This window comes from Myxocyprinus asiaticus, chromosome 29 (genome assembly GCF_019703515.2).
Source record: "Myxocyprinus asiaticus isolate MX2 ecotype Aquarium Trade chromosome 29, UBuf_Myxa_2, whole genome shotgun sequence".
Taxonomy (NCBI): domain Eukaryota; kingdom Metazoa; phylum Chordata; class Actinopteri; order Cypriniformes; family Catostomidae; genus Myxocyprinus; species Myxocyprinus asiaticus.
In genome coordinates, this window is record NC_059372.1 from 20,504,738 (window position 1) to 20,525,270 (window position 20,533).

General features: G+C 37.3%; 1 protein-coding gene across 4 annotated transcripts in view; it reads left to right on the forward strand.

The window, feature by feature from the left end:
* LOC127419593 (membrane-associated guanylate kinase, WW and PDZ domain-containing protein 3-like) overlaps nt 1-20,533 on the forward strand; it is a 267,603-nt gene that overhangs the window by 188,280 nt on the left and 58,790 nt on the right. For 3 of the 4 annotated variants that reach the window (XM_051661105.1, XM_051661106.1, XM_051661107.1), the window contains exons 5-7: nt 4,217-4,385; nt 12,720-12,799; nt 15,460-15,517. In XM_051661105.1, the coding sequence (XP_051517065.1) occupies nt 4,217-4,385; nt 12,720-12,799; nt 15,460-15,517 (307 nt within the window). Of the gene's footprint in view, nt 1-4,017; nt 4,131-4,216; nt 4,386-12,719; nt 12,800-15,459; nt 15,518-20,533 lie in introns of those variants that run through there. The other variant, XM_051661108.1, reaches the window with a different exon arrangement.

The following is a 20,533-nucleotide window of genomic DNA, read 5'->3' on the forward strand; positions in this document are numbered from 1 at the left end:
ACAGACATACATTACATACTGTATATACATACACAGTGGCTCCAAAAAGTATTTTTTAAGAAATATAGATATACACTGATGAGCCAAAACATCATGACCACCTGCCTCTGTTTGTCGCAAGCCGCAATAATATCACTGACTCGCCAAGGCATGGACTTTACAAGACCTCTGAAGGTGTCCTGTGGTATCTGGCACCAAGATATTAGCAGCAGATCCTTCAAGTCCTGTAAGTTGCGAGGTGGAGACGCCGTGGATCGGACTTGTTGGTCCAACACATCCCACAGATGCTCAATCGGATTGAGATCTGGGGAATTTGGAGGCCAGGGCAACACCTTGAAAGAAAATGGGACACGTCATCGGACCAGGCGACCTTCATCCACTGCTCCAAGGTCCAGTTTCAATGCTTGAGTGCCCATTGTAGGCGCTTTAGATGGTGGACAGTGGTCATAATAGCCACTCTGACCGGTCTGCGGCTATGCTGCCCCATATGCAGCAGGGTGCGATGTACTGTGTGTTGTGACACATTCCTCCAGTAATCATCATTAACATTTTCTGACTTGTGCCACAGTGGACCTTGTGTCGGTTCAGACCAGACGGGATAGCCTTCATTACCCTCACGCATCGATGAGCCATGGATGCCCAACACCCTTTCGCCGGTTTGTGGTTTGTCCCTCCTCGGACCACTGTTGGTAGGTACTCAACACTGCTGACCGGAAGCACCCCACAAGCCTTGCCGTTTCAGAGATGCTCTGACCCAGTCATCTGGCCATAACAATTTGGCACTTGTCAAAGTTGTTCAGGTCTTTACTCCTACCCATTTCTCCTGCATTTAGCACGTTGACTACGAGAACTGATTGTTTGCTTACCATCTAATCTATCCAGATCTTGACATGTGGCTTTGTTAGGAGATGATCAATGTTATTCGCTTCACCTGTGAGTGGTCGTAATGTTTGGCTCATCGGTGTGTGTGTGTGTGTGTGTGTGTGTGTGTATATATATATATAGATATATATATATAGATATATATATATAGTTCAAAATAAAGAGAAAAGTACATAATGTCCATACAATATAGCCTACTGGCACTATGTTCAAAAGTTACCATGCAGGCCAAATAAAAGCACAAAGATCTAGGCAATGTTCACAGTTTGGCATAATTTTATATCTTTGATAATATCATTGTGATCATATGATAGGTATTGAATGCATAGTCTAGTTCTAGTATCGCTCTAATGTACTGGAATTTATTGCCAGAGAAATATCTCAATAATAAGATAAAAAAGATCAATATGAAAAATAAGTAAAAAATGGCCTGTTTAAAGATAGAGATCATTAGCTCTTGATTTTGAAGTATAATCCAGATTTTACGGATTAGAATGTATCTTTTCTGCCAAGTTTGGGTCTGTGGGGGGGTTTTGCTGTATCATGCTGAAAGATTTTCTGATTTTTCCCCCCAATAAATCAATGAAATTGATGTGCAATTGCAAATAATTCAACAGCAGAGTGAGTGTATTGCATAGGTAAGAGATTGCCACAAAATGTTATATTCAAAATTAAATAAACTCACTAAAGTTACCACTACTGTTCTGTTTGGGTTGCGGTGATTGATCACCATGGGAACTGATATCTTTTCCCATAGTATGTGGCTTCCTTGTTTTGCACACTTTAGAATAGACCTTTTGAACAAGCTCTCTAGATTGATTTTTGATTAAACAGAATGAATAATGTGAAAAGGGTTTATATTCTGAAGGTTTTTTTGACTAGCCCACAGGCAAAATAACTCACAAATTAAGTGATGCTGACAGTAAAACAGATCTAGCTAAAACAAACCATAAATCGCAGTTGCAAAAAATAAAAATAAAAAAGAAGGTGTCTGGGATTTAGACTTCCAGTCTTTGCCATGTTTATTGAAGTATTTTAATGATGAATGTATTTTAAAAACAAACACTTAATTGCACTAATTGAAAAACAAACACATTTCATTAACAGTGCTTGCATTTTTGGGGATGAAATTTCATATAGTTGTATATTTAAGCTGTGAATATTTCAAATGAAAACATTTTGCAACAAAATGTATCATTAAAAATTCAATAATAAATATTCACCTTCCGAAGTTCAGTTCCAAAACATTATTATTATTATTATTATTATTATTATTATCATCATCATCTTTATTATTCAACAGGTAATATTCGGCCCATTATACAGTATTTCGCTTTGCAAAATAGCCTCTAAAATTTCAGTGGTTAAAATTCAATTGGAAATTCATCGTTGTACATCCCGGCACTGAAGGAAAAGCAATAGTGCCGATGCACAGTCTTCACTTGCTGCTACTAGGCTTCACCACTAGGTGGTGCAATCGGGTTTTAATTAAGGCCAAGAGCAACAGGAAGAGGACATGGACAATTGACAGTTTTGATAAATCAGTTAAACTAACTTTACAGTAAACAATAATAATTTTGAACAGTTTCTTCCGTTTGAATGTACAACAGTATCTGAGTGAGGCAGTTGTCAAGGCAAAGTGTTCCTGGTTTATTAGGAAAATCGAGAAGCTCCAAGCTACTTTTAAAATAAAATCCAAAATTAATTTAAAATAATTTCAATAAGTTCAAGTACATGTTATTTGTCAAGCACCTTGGTACAGTGTACTTATTATTTTGTATGTTCTCTTAAAAAGAAAGAAACCACTCATAATCTTTGCAGTGTTTCTATGAAGGTTTAATGTTATGACCTTTTTTTGTTTTATACCAGTGAGGTCTAATTTAACGAAATGGCTAGTCATGCCCATACAGATGCAATGCTTGTACCTTGAAGCAAGCCCCATGGGTATATGCATATTTATATGTCCATGGTCAGTTGTGGTAGATACAGCCTCCATCTACTTAAATATACAGACTTTATAGCCTTTGGCTACATTGACTTTGTGGGAGGCAGCCAGTTGTAAGGCTTGAATGGTTGTTTTTTCCATAGCCTCTGTTTAGAAGCAAACCTTCGTCATTAGCGTAGCATACCATTACAACATCTCGGCCCACTTTCGACATTCAATCTGTAACACATTATTGTGTTCATCTGTTCCGTTATGCTGTTTGAGAATACACAAGCACGAGTCCTTTTTATCTCCTTCGCTGTACACTCTTTACTGTTTTTCATGGGGTTCTGCTTCTTTCTCCACTCGCACACTGAAGTACAAGCACAAAAAGCTTAGTATGATATTCGCTTTTAAGTGTACATTTGAATGCGAGTGCTTGTGTTTCTGCTTGTGTCATGAATGGTGCCGCCATGGTTACAGCACAGGGACAACAAGTGCTGAATCACCCGCCACACATGCTGGCGTCCCAGTACCAGGGTGGAATGATTCAGTTGAGCAGGCTTTGATTATGGCTATGTCAGCAAAGTCGTTTCAAGCCTTTTTTTTTTTTGCCAATATATGCTCTTTTTCCATCTCCTTACCTACAGTACAGTGCAAATGTGCAAGCAGTTTATCTACATACTGTATAGAAAAAGATTTCTGTGAATGTCCCCAAAGGGAGGGTTTGTCAGATTTATTTCACTTTGGGAACAATTCTGTCCTCAAACTAAAGCCAAACTACATACTAAGGCACATATGCATTATTTCCTCTGTCAAAGTTCCTTTAAGGTGACACCCCTAGGCATCTATTTTCTATGTAGGCAATAGGCATACAAGTACAGCGCCTGTCTACCTACCTGAATGAGTATAGTCCAAAATCTCCAAAACAAAAAATGTGATTGGCTCTTTTAACTGAAAGGCGAGACTTCCATTCCTACAGCTGCCATATTTAGCATACTGTATCCTCCCACATAATAGTTTCTCTGCCTCTGTTCGCATATGAAAGTGTGTTCTCTCTTGGCCTGTCTGACACACACACACACACACACACACACACACACACAAAGACAAACAGACAACCATTTGTGTGTGACAGATATCAGCTTCACGGAAGCATCAGCCAGCTCTGGCCCTGCCTGAGAGGCGGCCCTTGAACATCAGTACTGGCATGCAAATCCAGTGGTGCTTGTTGTCTGTTTTCTCTGTATCTCTGTCTCTGCCTTCGTCTCTCTCTGTCTCATAAGAAGGTTGGAAACTTTTTGCAGTGTTAGCGAGAGCTGAAGTATGTATTACTCCCCATACTAGTTTGTTCTCCTCACCTTTTTCTCTCTTTCTCACACTTTTCTCTCATTCTTGTTTCTCTCACAGAGCACAAGGAGGGACCGGACTGGAGGAGGACTGTGCCAAGCTACACACAGTCCAGCAGCAACATGGACTTTCGCACCTGGAACACGCTGCCACGTGACGAGGGCCAAGATCCGCTGCCCAAGAACTGGGAAATGGCCTACACAGAGACGGGAATGGTCTACTTTATAGAGTGAGTTGCTTGTGTATTGTACTGGGCCAACAAGGGACACATTTAGTTTGTGATGGCTTACTGTGATGGATCAAAATCCTTGTTGGTCCCGTACCACCATTCTTAAGGCTTAAGACTGGGCTTTGAGCTTGCACTACTTTCGTAGCATTTCATTGCAATTCTTAAAAAATAATTTCCCCCTAATTTAAGGGGTGGTTAAAAGTTTGTGTACGGGGCTAGCAAATGCGTAAATGTTAAAGATGTTGATTCGGGAACATGTCCTAGGTATTGCCACCATCAATGTTAGATGGAAGAAGACATTGTTGAGGCACGTCTACACTTAAGGCTAGAGGTGTAACGGTTCAAATTTCTCACGGTTCGATATGCATCACGGTTTTAGGATCAGTATTTGTTATGTTAAGGGAAAAAAATATTACTGCCAAATCCAAAGTAAAAATATTCTATTTGGTAACAGACACTTCAAGAGATTTGCCCTCACTACAAATCACCATGGTTTTACTACAGTAACCATAGTTTAAACATTGTATTTGTAGTAAAATCATAGTAACCACAAAATTAACATGGTTACTGTCATGGTTACAATACTATAGTAAAATCAAGGTTACTATATGGAAACTACAGTATAACTGTTGTAAAACAATGGTTAATTGTATCAAAACTATGATTTCTGCCAAGAAAACAATGGTGACAGCAGTCATTGTTACTTCAGTCATGGCTACTACAATATTACTATAGTAAAACCATGGTTACTATATGGCTACTACAGTATTACTACATAAAACCATGGTTAATTCTATCAAAACCATGATTTCTGCTAAGAAAACCATGGGGACAACAGTCCTTGATATTACAGTTATGGTTAAAATATCTAAATACTAACTCAAAATTTTAACTTAATACATGCATTATTACGCGACATGCATCAACATAAAGTGCATTTCAAACTCAACTCAACGTATATTCAACATTCAGAATCTGTACATTACTATAGAAGAAATAAACTTGCTATTAAAATGAATACGAGAATGGATGTTTTAACGTGACTCGAGTGTTTTAATCATACGCGGAAATTCCACATCTTCATCAACGGAGTAGGGCAACATAACTTTGGCTATGAACAACCCCAAGTGCTTTAGCTCTTGCTTCATGTCTGTCCGAACTAGCACCAAGTGCCTGCTTAAAGACGGAAGGGAGTGTGTCTGTGTGCAGTTTCGGGCTCACCGCGAGCATATATACTCGGGTGATGTCAGCGTAAATAGCTAATCAAATATCGATGTATTACCAGTATATGGCACTCGCGTTGAGCAATGTCTGCAAACAGTGCCTGTTTTGTAAATGTTTTTTGATCATCGCTGTTGTAATTGACTGCATAAAAAAAAGTTCCCAGACAGGAGACTTAAATGATGCAGGGGCTTCTCTTTTGCGGCTTGTGTTCTCCGCTTGCCATTTTGCCAACTAACGCGTGCAGAACTGTGATGTCATCAACTGATTTAACATACTAACAGTTAATAGGACAGCTTCTCTCTGTTGAAAGTTGACCCACGTGAAACACAGACGGAGTGTGTCCATCTACAGAGCCATACAGGTGCACTAGCGGAGGTTACAACTGCGCATGTCTATTTGACGCTTTATTTTCGCCAAACTGTATGATCCAGATGCGTTATTAAACTAGAGATGAACTGCGGAGCAAATGCTTACCGAACCATGGTTGGCGAACCGTACAGTTCAGTTTATTACCTAGAACAGTTACACCCCTACTAAAGGCATATGCAAACCAGAGGTGATGCAATAATACAAAACGAATCACAGACAAATGGCCCTTTCACATTAAAAGCAAGGTGAATGATTGCCTTTAGTACATTCATGCCTTTATAATAGGTGACGCTAATCGCCAGTCAATTTTAATCCTGTACTCTAAGTGCCGCAACACACCCTTCTGCTGGTCTGCCCTCCACCTGTCATGGATGAGAAGAACTACTTGACAAGTTCAAAAGTGAACAACCTTTAAATCACAGTATGAAAGACGACCAAGTGCTCTAGCGAGTCGATAAAAAAAATACAGCACATTTCTCTACAAGGTGCAGTATCGATGATGAGTTTGTTGCTGATTTGCTTAAGGAAAAGGAAACATTCAAGACACTTTCACAAGCTATTTCAGTTCACCTGCTGGACAAGTTGATTGACAGTATTATGATGTATACACAGTCTGATGCATCATTAGAAAGAATTGAGTGTATAGAATGATATTAACAGTTAAAATGGTATTAATTGGAACAATATTGATTATATGCCACTGGCACGCATACTGTATACAGCTGTTATGTACATTTGTTTAAAATCACTGCTTAGTGCACACACGTAATGAATGTAAAAAAAAAATAATAATAATTTGTCAGTCGGAAAAATACTGATTATATCTTATTGCCATGTACATCTACTTGTGTTATATATTTGCCTTCAAACCCTGCATGTTATGATTAAAAGTGACAACATCTAAATGCTCCAAGAGTCTGTATAATGCAAGCGATAAGACACAAATCCCAACCAACCTAATCCATCTTCAGTCTGATCCATTATTAGATAATTAGCTAATGACAGCATAGCAATAACAATTACATAATTTTGTGGAGAAGCTACCAAGTTTTGGGTATAAAAAGGCACATCGATACAAAGACATAGTATATACAGTACAGAGTGCACTGCAAGTGACAGCATTAGTTTTAATATTATTAATATTTGCGAAGAAAAACACTTAAGTGATACAAAGGCAAATATGCCGTAATATATATTATATTAGAGATAAAAGAGAACTTGCATAAGATTAAATGCAAAGGCAAAAAATGCAGCAGTATGGAATACAATATGAAGACAATCCACATAAGATCAGATCATTTATAAAAAAGGGATTTTAGGTCATTTGATGCAAATGAAATGCACATCCTCACTGCTGGTTCAGGATTTCTTCCTTGAGTTCCTTCAGTGTTAAATGTTGGTGGTCAACACAGCTTTCTGTGCTTTAGCGCCACCAGTTGCACTGGTTTTGGTAACTGCAGTGGCTCCTGACACGTGATACAAAGCTAAAATTTTATTGGTCAGGACATTTCATCGCCGGGTGTAGTTAAAAAAATCGATACACTCACCTAAAAATAAAAACCTTGCTTTTTCGCCACACGAATGATCGCTCCAGGTGTGAATGGCTTCAGAGAAATCCATTGTTCCTATTCAAAATGTTAATCCTGGCAAAATTTCACGTTTGGAGTGCATTTTAGTTTGAAACCGCATTGATTTTGCTACGTTTATGCCTTTTGTCCACACTGAAATTATGTTTTCTTGCACCAGAAAAGGAAACTTTTCCATTTAGAAAATGCTATCCATTACTACATAATTAAGAAAACTATGAATTTATGAAAACGAAACAAATTACTGTACATTTAAATATACATGTATATGCATAATACAATTTTTATTTTATTTATTTTTTTATAATATCACTTATGCAAATGGCAAATTCGCACAGTCTGCTGTAGAGATTAAAAATAACTTTTATGTGCCCCATGAATGCAGTGCAGAAGGCCTTATCTGGGCAGTTAAAAATGGTGAAAACTATAAACACATGTAATTCAGAAATGGGGCACTGAAAAAATTTTACATTTTGTATACCAGATAGAAAAGATTTGGCTTTATCTGCCAAATAAAGACAGATGTTTTGTAGGGAATGTTCCAGCTAAATGCAAATATAACAAAACACAACTAAAAACTGCTAAATAAACTACAAAAAAAATTTGTTGACAGAAATGTATTTACAATGGGTGTCCTAGGGTCGGTCATTGCCCACAGACTTCCATTATAAATGTGTGGCTTTTTGTTTCTACAGACTGGTGGATGGGTCTAAATTCATTTCTGTGGTGATCAACAGCATGCCACATCGACAATGTTATATTTAAACTGTGTCCTAACCAGGCACAACACAATAAAGCCTCAATCGACATTTGTTTGTCTGCTTGGTTTCTATTTCTGCTGCATCGTGGTGGGTAGACATGTCCTTAGTAAAATCTCATTGATCCAAAAAACTTCTCCACATAACAGTACATGAAACATAAAATATCTGCTGATTGGCTGTGATTTTGTTACATTACAAAGCATTATTACATTTTTTTTTTTTTTAAGCCATTCTGTAGTGGATTTACTTCGATGTTTAAGGTCAGTGTCCTGCTGCATCACCCATCTTCTACTGAGCTTCAGCTGTCGCACAGCTACCCAGACATTATCCTGTAGGATATTTTGATAAACTTGGGAATTATTTTTCCCTCTGATGGCAAGCAGTCCAGGCCCCAACAGCCCCAAATCATGATGCTCCCTCCACCGTACTTCACCATTGGGAAGTGTTGGTATGCGGTGCCCTTTTTTATGCCATACATATTGCTGCGTGTTCTTCCCAAACAATTCAACGTTGGTTTCATCAGTCCACAAAACATTTTGCCAGTAGCATTGTGGAGTGTCAAGGTGCTCTTTGGCAAACTTTAGGCTTGCAGCAATGTTTTTGTTGGAAAGCAGCAGCTTCCTTCATGGTGTCCTGCCATGGACACCATGCCTGTTTAATGTTTTCTGTATAGTGAACTAATGAACAGAGACGTTAACCAGTTCCAATGATTGCTTCAAGTCTTATGCTGTCACTCTAGGTTTCTTTTTTTTTTTTTTACCTCATTGAGCATTCTGCAGTGTCTTTGAGTCTTGGCTGGATGGCTACATCTAGGGAGAGTAGCCACAGTACTAAATCGTCTCCATTTATAGACAGTTTGTCTAACTGTGGACAGATGAATATCAGAGCTCTTCGAGATAACTTTGTAACCCTTTCCAACTTTATGCAAAGCAACAATTCTTGATCGTAGGTCTTCTGTGATCTTTTTTAGCGAGACATGGTACACATCAGCAGATGCTTCTTGTGAATAGCAAACTCAAAATGTTTGAGTGCTTTTTATAAGTCTAAGTAGCTCTAACCCACACTTCCAATCTCATTCATTAATTGGAAGCCAGGTTTGCCAACCCCTGACTCTAACTTTTGTTGATGTCATTTGCCTAGAGGTTCACATACTTTTTCAACCTACACTGTAAAAGTTTTAATTATGTATTTAATATGTACAAGAACAATACAATAATTTGTGTGTTATTAGTATATGTTAAAACAAATTGTGTTTGTTCATTATTGTAACTTAGATAAAGATCAAACCAGATTTTAAGACAAATTTATACATAAATGCAGGTAATTCCAAAAGGTTCACATACTTTTTCTTGCCACTGAACACATGGAAAGGATGTTTTTCGAGAGATATATTTTTAGAATATCTACAACAGGTTGATTTTTGCCCATAAACCATGCACAAATTGTTCTGCATAACAAGGAACCCGCTGTGGTGTATTTCCAGACAACAGTACAAAGAAAGATTTGTGGGTCCATCTTTTCCATTTTTGCCTGTGATGTACTGTAACCTGCCCCAGATATAGACAGCAGCACTCCAGCTAAAGGGCTCGCTCAGTAAACAGACATCTGGAACTCCTGCAGACACACCAAGCATGAGACTGGTGGGAATAGAAATTGCTCTTCTCCAGTGGTCTGAATTTGAAGCTTCCTCACTAGCTTACAGTTTTTTCCCTAGCTTCTTCCATCACCTGTGTCTATGGTCACACAGCCCTTAAATAAGCATCTCTGTTGTCCACACTAAGGATGGGAAAGCGGTCCAATCAATACTTCATTCTCTGAACAGTGCAAGCAATTGGCTAAGTGAAACTCTCCCAGTGGGCCTTGCTTCCACACACATGTCTGTCTGCTCGTTTCAGAGAATGAACACATTGTCATGAATATTTCAGATTCAGAAGACATTTACGTTTTAAGTAGACTCTTTATTTCTCCCTAGGAGAGACAACAAAAGTGGTTTTGGAAAGGATGTTTTCCTCTAACAATATCAAAGACCAGATTTTTTTCCACAAAGGAAAAGCTTGCCATCTGTTTGTTAGCGACCGTTGAGCTGTGTTTATTGGCTGTTGTCATTGTTACAGTGAGGTATAGTTATATTGCTGCAGTTTTAGGGGGTGTTGGGTTGCAACCATGGTTAAATCTATTAAAATACTATTTAAAACAATAGTTCACCTAAGAAATTGTCATTTTTTCATTATTTACTCCCCCTTATGTTGTTCCAAACCTATATGTTGTTTTTTTCCCCCTGCGGAACACAAAAGATGATTAATTTAGTTTTGTTTTTATAATCTTCAATCTTAAAGGTACACTCAGTAATTTTTTTCCTCATTAAATTTTTTTTTACTCCTAAAGAAATTAATTGTAATGTTGAAACATATGTAAAAAATCATGAGCACTCACATGACATTGACTTCAGTCATATCAGTAACCTATAAAAGCAGCCTAATCTACATGGAGAGGGTCCCCCCATGAAGGCTGCCATGTAATAATAACATGTCCTGTTGAATACTACTCGCTTAATCTCAGAAACAGCCTTATTATTGGACACTTTCACTCATGGATTGAAGTCATGGCTGACCATGAATAGTAAATTTCTACAATGGCTTCTGTAATTAAAACTATTACTGAGTAAACTAAGTTACTGAGTGCACCTTTAATCAGTGAATGCCTAAAAAGTACCATACGACTTGGTTTTCTATATTCTAAGTGTTCTGTAGCTGAACAATCCGATATTTAAGCACTTATTCACTAATAATCTTCCCCTCCAGTGAGCTGTTAATGTGAGATCCAAAGTAGGTGTGGGCATTTTTGAATAATTTTGTAGTCAAGTACTCTAACCTACAAAAAACGAGTTATCGATTACTCGTAAATTAAAAATAACAAGTTGAAAATATACGAAATATACGTGAAATTTATATTTTGTTTTATTCACAAATGTTACCAAGAACCGTTTCAAAATAAGGTAATTAAAAAAACTATGTTTTTCTTTTGAATTGTTTTTTTTTTTTTTAAATTAAAAGAACAATATGCAATTATAAAAATAATAATAAAAAATATTTAAAATTAAAAACATTTGCACTAACATGGAGCTTAATAATATAGAAACCAATACTGATGGCATTCAGGTAATGCACATATATACATTTTGTGTCTACATAAAGGCTATCACATTTTTATAATTTCACATTTTATAAATCATAAAAAGTTGTTAAAGTTGGCTTTTTATCAAATGTGCTCTGCCCATGTTAAGAGATTTCACAGACATACACATATACTGGTCTGAGCTTCAGAATTTCTCGTAATGCTTCACAGTTTCTTTCCACTCATAAAAGCAGATCTTCATCCTTTGGTTTGCATGACTTCAACAAGAACTGAATATCAATAGAGTAGAATTAAAAAAAGAATCAAAATATTATAAGTATTGCTAGTGCTACACTGCTGCTTCTGAATATCCATACTTCCCTACTAAATAGTTTGCCAAAAACAATATGCAAATGGGGTAGTGTCCAAATCCTCAGTATTCATAAAACAGTAAGCAAGAAATAACAAACCTAAAATTCTGAAGTGTGCATCGACTGGACACTTTACAATACCATAATCCCTCGGGAGCTGAGGAGACGTCACGTTCAAAACATTGGATTTAAAAGAATGTTGGATGGCTCTTTTCAACTGTAAGTGTAATATGTACCAAGAAAGTTGTTCCTTGTGCTTAATTGGTACTTAAATTTGACAAAAACAGAATAGATTATAGGTTGTTGTTAATACGTCATATATTCCGGTCATGGGTCAATACCCATGTCCCCAGATGAAGTATGTCCGGAATCTATTTATAAAACTACTCGCATACATACTTGAAGAACATCCTTTTTTTCCAGCCGAGAAGTGTATCCTTCATCAAACACAGTATATACTGTGACAGTATGCAATTTCGGACACAGGGTAGGCTTTGCTTTCAAAGGCATGGATGCCATCATATCTTATTCTATCATCTAACACCTCGACGTCACACATTCACAGTGCCACCCCCCTCCCCCCACCCCCCATTGGACTCAATTGTAACTGCGAGATTTGGTGAGAGATTCAGAGGGGAAGCACAGTATTCAGCTCTGTTCTCTGCTGGCAATTGCGCAAAGAAAAATGATTTGCAATATTTGAGTAGTGTTTGTAATAGTCAGCTAGCTGGTGCAGAATGAGTACTCGATTAATCAATTACTTATTCATATCTTAATGCAAATTGATTTATTTTTGTGTGAACTATTCTTTTAATAGTAGATTTGTGAACTCCAGTGTAATTAAAGAGCATGCAAAGTAAGGTTTGTTTACTAAGTGTTTGTTTGTATGCTTTTTATCCCTCTGTATAGTCACAATACCAAGACTACGACCTGGCTTGACCCGCGGCTGGCAAAGAGAGCTAAACCCCCTGAAAAATGTGATGATGGAGGTAAGACCGTGTCCGTTTATGCATCACACACACAGCAAGAGTGAACAGACCCTAGCTGAGCTGTGAGATATTTGCCTCTCTCAACCCTGCCTCACTACTGGCTCTCTGAAGATGTGCTGAGAGCCCATCAGTGTGTCATTTCACACAAGCAATCAAAGCACAATTTTTGCAATGGCACATGCGCTCATGTCAGGATGGTGGCTCCCTGTATGTTTCACATTACAGGGAACAGTGTTGGGGAAGCTACAGTGGACAGTATTTTTTATAAATAACAGATAATCTATCTATCTGTCTGTCTGTCTGTCTGTCTATCATTGTTACAAAAACAATGAGATTCTAAGTGTGACAGCATTAAACAGCATTTTAACAGATCAATTTACACTAAATACCACTAAAAAATAAGAAAACATAGTGATGAACAGCAGTATTCAAGTTCAAAAAAGTTATTATTTTGTTAAATTGTTCTAATAAATGTAATATTATTTTGTATATAGCTGCAAAAAAGACATGAAATGTTGCATAGACGTCTACGCAGGAACTTGAATTGGTGAATTGCTTTCATGATGAACTTGTTTATTTAAATGAGCCATCTGAACGAACCAATTCACTAAAATGAATCTGACATCCCAGTGCTTTATTTGAGAGAGTGATTCGACATCGCTCAGCTGTAAAGCTGCGCTTGCAATACAATATTCAAGTCAAGTCAAGTTCAAATTTATTGTCATTCCAGCTTTATACTTAAGCAGTATCACACGAACAGGAGTGCAATATGACCCTACATCAGCACTGCTGTGATTCGGCCACAGGCAATCACAGCAGTACTGATATAGGGCCATATAGCACTATTACGAGTGAGATATTGCTTGTAAACAACAGTTCAATGAACAAGTAAATTAAAAAAAAAAAATTGTAAAAACTGAGAACGGTCATTTAAAACGCGTTTGTGCATGGAACTACTTTCTTACACCACGGATCAGAATCTGCCATTGCTGGTTCAAAACAAATGTCCAAGCCTCTTAAAAACATCACATTAGAACTACTAGTATCATGGCTTGGGCTGTTTCTAACATGTTATTGAAGAAACAAGGACGTGTGTGTGTGTGTGTGTGTGTGTGTGTGTGTGTGTGTGTGTGTGTGTGTGAGAGAGAGAGAGAGAGAGAGAGAGAGAGAGCATGTGCGATCACCTGTTGATGATGCTCTATTCTGCTAGTCAGCATTCTATTTCGCGGTAGCTGGTGCGCAAGAGTCATTCACTATAGAAACTGCAATGTCCTCCGCCATTTTGAACAGTATTTCCTCTCCAATGTGGAAATTCCGGTAAGAGGTAAGCACCTTGTGTTTGTTTAATTAATCAGTCTGTTGTGTCTCTCAGCTGTTATGAGCCTTAATGCTGAAGTTGTTGCTTTAAACTAACAACGGAGTGATTAATTAGTTTAAAGCCATTTAAAGCTATTTCCTAGCTTTAGAAGTGTTGTAGTAATACGAGCGATCACAGAGTGCTGTTGAATGTAAACACTGAGAGACTCTGACTCACGTCACCAACTGGCTCATATTACACACAAAAATGGTCTTTTGCCCCCACCTGCTGGCTAAAGTATGTAATGTCACAATATTAAATGTAAAGAGACAGATAGCTCTTAACACATTTGCACTGCTTTTACACTTCAGTTTAGAATGGCACGAACACAAGCGGAGTGATACAAACAGTGAAGCGTTGGAACGCTGATGGTGCGAGACCATCAGTACTCATGGAACGTCTCTTGTTCAGTCAGATTCGAGGACTGGAACTAAATGTTGTATATAAGTATACGGTGAAACAAAATGTTGTTTCACCACGTCTGTAGTGCAGTTTACAAAGTGTCAATAAATAAAACAATTTACAAAACACTATAATACAATTACTTCACTGTAAACAATACACTGTGAACAATACACTTAAACAATAACATAATAATAGTACCAAACAGTTGGGGTTGGGGGACAGGGGAACATATGGTGTACACATGATGTACAATACAATAATAATAATACAAAGTGACAGATCAAAAGTGACAGGTGATCATTGTGATGGAAGCAGCAGTGCAATAGGAAATAAATTAGGTATTAAATTGCTGGTAATAATTATTTTTATACTTTACTGATACAGTAATGGTGTGTTGGTGACAACTTGATGCTATCAGTTATCTCAGTGCAACAGTCTAGTCATTCCTCTTGTGGTGGAAGTAGGTGTCAAGGCATTGAGGAGCCTGACAGCTTGAAATAGCAATATAGCATTTTTTGACATTATACCACTACTTGTTGAAAGAACTAACTTGTTACTGGAAAGGCTATACACTATTTTGAAAACCAGTGAGCTATTGTTATGCGACTGCAAAATGCAATTACGTTAGTAACTTCACCAATTCTAGTTAGTTAAAGTACTCCCCAGCACTGCAGGGGAAAGCTAACACATGATTCTCCGTACAGCTTAGTAATACCTCCACCCTCTGATCTCTTCTCTGCCCAAATAGATGTGTAAATCCAGGCAGACTTCTTGATACACCTGGTGTTTGGCATCTCATAATTTTTACTGTCAGAAAATCAGACCCCCTGGTGTTAAGCACTTTGGTGATTTGCATCTGTTAAAGCTGTCTCTGATATGCCTGTCTGATTCTCTGCAGAGCTTCCATATGGCTGGGAGAAGATTGAAGACCCGCAGTACGGGACGTATTACGTGGAGTGAGTATGCTTTATCAGTTATTGTCTCGTAGGAATGATGGATGGCACATTTATTGCCCACAACATCTTGGTTTACTTTACACTGAACTCTTCATTCGCTAATCTGGCTTTATCTTTTCTCGTTTTCTATCTCATTTTTCAAAATCCTTTTTCGTGTGTATAATAACAGTTGCACAGAAAATAAAGCATATTAGAAACATTCTAACCCTTATCCCCAAGCCAAAGGACCACAAAGTCATTACAGAAGAAAGAAATGCAAATTATAGGAGTTGTTTGATTTGTCAGTAGTGTTATATAAATAACTTTAGAATGCCAAGTCACTGTATTAAGCTATCATGATCTGTATAAAGCAGGACTGTAATACTTGAGGCTGTTGCACGTACTTTAGGTCATGACATATGCATTGTCATTAAGTGACTACTGACAAAAATGACAAATTTACTGTAAAAGGTGTTAACCTGAAATTTTTACCTTAAGGAACTATTTCTACTTGATCTTTGTTGGTGTATCCTAATGTATTCAGGTTGATTCAGACATGCTAAAAAATATTTTTGACTTGAATCAAACCAGATTCAGATTTTACCACATGAAGCAAATTTCTTTTTTTTTTTTTTTCTCAGTGTATGTAAGGGCTAATACCTAGTCAGACAGTCATTATCACAAAATAAAGTCCCCAACAGGATGATCAAGACTAGGGGTTTCCCAATAATATTTTTTTGAGAATGAGTATGAGTACCATTACTTACTTTTTGGTACTGTACTCGCCGACATAGAGTCCGATACCTGTTTTTTGTTTTATTTTTTCTGAAATTCCATGTTAACTTTATCATCAAAATGGTGCTTATATAAATGAATTCATTAAAAACATCACAGAACAATCCAAAATACAACATTGGAGTTATATTTTGTCAAATAAAATGCTGCATAACAGAGCATCATAGATGTGAGATATTGCTTACAGGTGCACTCAGTAACTTTTGTCTTTGTGTCATCTTGGACTTACACTGACACCTAGTGGCTTGGATGCAGCATAATTTAAAATCAAAAGTTTTCAGTTTCAGATGCCATTGTAGACATTTAGTATTCACAGTCAGCCATGATTACTTTAATCAGTGAGTGGAAGTGTCAAATAACTGGACGGTTATTGTTACAATTCATGTCTTTAGGAGTTAAAATTTTTTAATGAAGAAAAAAACTACTGAGTGCACCTTTAAATATAATACAATTGCTAGTGTTGCAGCATTGTTTATCAGTTGGTTTTTTAGGAAACATCTCTAATAGCTGCTAAACTAACGGGAGCATTGCAGTTTGTTTCCTTACACGCCATCGTCCGAGCATCTGGCAATGGAATGCCTTTATGGTCAGAGATCGGAGATATCAAGTAGGAATATCCTACATCCAAGTTGAATGGAACGCAGCATGACTCCATATTTCCTTGCAGAAATGCTAGATGGAGCCGTTCTCTCTGACATCTGCAGCTCATGCGCATGAAATTTGGCGTTGGGGGGCATGCCTGAACTAGTTGATATAGGAAATCAGCAGTCTAATAAAGAGGTTGACTGGCACAAAGTATTTTATGTATTTTGAAAATACACAAATACCAAACTTGTATTTAAATACAAATTACATTAGATTTTTTCAAAGACTTTAAAATACAAAGTACAAAATATTTTGTATTTAAAATTTGTATTTCAATACATGTATCTGAAATACTGCCATCATCTCATTAAATTGCAGCTTTTGCGGTTAAACATAATGTGATTTTAATTAGTGCGCTGAATGTTTACGTAATGACTTCGTACGTCAGATGGTATTGGTTTTTGGTATCTGAGCATTTTTACGAGCACTAGTAGAAGTACATGAGCACAGTATCGGACCCGATTCCGATACCAGTATCGGTATCGGGACATACCTAATCAAGATCTGTGATCAGGGTAATCATGACAGGTCATGTATCATCCTAAAGGTATTTTTATTTTTTAAATTTGTGTATGTGTGTGTGTGATATTGACAACTGACTATACATTATTCTGCTTATTGCATGGCTACTTACCAAATAAGTAAATAAATTGGCATAATTGATTCATTTGAGTTTATATAATTTTATTGTGAGAAGAAAGTGACCACATAGTGATATGAGAGACATAAAACTGGCAGTTTAGGAAATTGGTTGCCAGAGACAACGGTCAAACAATTTACAATGTTTGACCACATAATGCCTCGATTGACCAATCAGAATCAAGTATTGTGTAGAAAGTATTTTTTAACACTCATTTAGGTTTAAAATGGGTTTCTGAAACAGCGGGCACACCTATCGATCACCATATTGTCAGGATTTTCTTATTTACTACTCTCAAGGCATTGTAAAATATTAAATATTATGGAGTTGCTGGCAAGACAGTAGAGAGACCCTGGAGCAAAGGAATCCAGTGCAGGATTTGATTTCAGTGCCAAATATTATGTGTAAGGTCAACCCTGCTGTGCGAGGATGTTTATGCAAGAAGGCCAACAAAACATTGTTTAGTTTTTGAATGAGTACAGCATGGCACAATACCTCATTATACTCTCCCTGAATTACCAAAAGCTGGAACTTCAGCAATCAGATGAGAGCTGTAACTCTCTCTCGCTATCTCTGTGGATTAGGTGGGTAAGGCTCAGCATGACTCATACATGGCAAAAGCACAAACAGTAATTTTCTTCTGCAAACTCGCAGTACACCAGCTGATTTTGCAAGGTGTACGTGGCTATTAAAAGCTCTCCCGAGGTGCAGTCACGACCAGCAGGTACAACATTTAAAGCAAAGCTAAATTATGCAAACTGTTTTCTACTCTTTATGTGCAACCTATGAGGTGGGCAGTGCCTCTAATGATAGAACAACACATCCAGCACTTAGTGCAAACCTCTGCAGAAAAAATGCGTGTGCTGTTAAGCTTGTGTCTCTGGAAATTCTTGCCAAAGTAATATTGTTGCTTTTCAGCAGCTAACAAACAAGAAAACAAATGTGGCATTTATAGACTACAGGTTATGTGCACATCAATTACAGAGTACATTTTTAAATATGGCTATGATACCTGTCACCAAAGATGTGCTGTTTGTGATTTTTCAAAAGGTCATGAAGAGGATTACTGCAAAAATAATTTTCTTAATCAGAAAATATGAAAACGAGACAATTATTTTTTCTAATTTTCCAGCAAAATGCTATATAAACATCCTTAAAACAAGATGAATTTACTTGATTAGCAAAACTGCATAAAAACACTTGTTTTCAGAGAATATTTTTTTAATTAAGTTTATTTTTCTTACCCCACTGGCAAGTTGTTTAGCACTTTACAGTAAGGTTCCATTTGCTAACATTAGTTAACCCTTTAAGTTCTGAAGGTGTTTTTAAAGATTTCTATGAGTGCTGATGTTTTTACTAATTGCAATAATACAGTATGTACTGTGCAATTTTTTATTTTATTTTTATAAATTAAAAAAACGGAACACTTCTGATTTGTCTGCAAATTTCAAAGCACTTGTTCAGGTTTGGTCATAATTCCTACATGCATTGGAAAGTAGAGCTTCTAAGCTTTCAAACGATACACATTTTTTGTTGGTCAAGACTGTAGTTATCAATATTTTGATGATTTTTTTTCTCGCGAGCTATCCGAGCTTAAAGGGTTAACAACAGCAGTTAACATGAACTAACAATGAACAATGCTTTTACTGAATTTATTCATCTTTGTTAATGTTAATTTAAACATATACAGTGCTGTGGAAAAGTATTTGCCCCCATCCTGATTTCTTCTGTTTTGTGTATAGCTCATACTAAATTGTTTCAAAAATTCAAAGAAAATCGAACATAAAACAAAGGCAATCTGAGTAAACACTAAATACAGTTTTTAAATGATAATGTTATTTATTGAAGCAAAAAAGTTATCCAATTCCAACTGGGCCTGTGTGAAAAAGTATTTGCCTAAATCCCAAAATCTATGAAACTGCATTCATAATGGGCTTCAGCTGGACTAGACACACCCAGGCCTTATTACTGCCACCCTGTTCAATCAAATCAACACCTAAATAGAACTTTTTCAGCAGCATGAAGTTGGCTAAAAGGTTTCACCCAGAAGCACACTATGCCAAGAAATTATGAAGAAAAAGTTTATTGAAATACATCAGTCTGGGAAGGGTTACAAAGCTATTTCATAGGTTCTGGGACTCCAAGGAACCAAAGTGAGAGCAATTATCTCCAAATGGAGAACAATTGGCACAGTAGTGAACCTTCCCAGAAGTGGCCGACCTTCCAAAATTCCTCAAAGAGCAAAGCGACGACTCATCCAAGAAGTCACACAAAAAAGCCAAGGACAACATCCAAGGAAATGCAGGCATCTCTCGCATCAGTAAAGGTCACTGTTCATGACTACACTGTCAGACAGACACTGGCCAAAAATGGCATCCATGGAAGAGTGGCGAGGCGAAAACCACTGCTAACCCAGAAGAACATTAAGGCTCGTCTGAATTTTGCCAAAACACACCTTGATGATCCTCAAACCTTTTGGGAGAATGTTCTGTGGACTGATGAGTCGAAAGTGGAACTGTTTGGAAGACGGGTCCCGTTACATCGGGCATAAATCAAACATAGCGTTCCACTAAAAGAACATCATACCTACGGTATTGCAATAATTGAGGGAAACATGAATTCTGCTCTATACCAGAAAATACTAAAGGAGAACATCCGGTGATCAGTCCGTGAGTTGAAGCTCAAGCGTAACTGGATTATGCAGCAAGACAATGATCCAAAGCATAGGAGTAAATCCACCTCTGAATGGCTGAAAAGAAGCTAAATTAAAGTTTTAGTGTGGCCTAGTCAAAGTCCTGACTTGAACCCGATTGAGATGCTGTGGCCAGGATCTTAAATGGGCAGTCCATGCTTGAAAACCTTCCAGTGTGGCTGAACTAAAGCAGTTCTGCAAAAAAGAATGGGCCAAAATTCCACCACAGTGTGAAAGACTGATCTCCAGTTATCGGAAGTGTTTG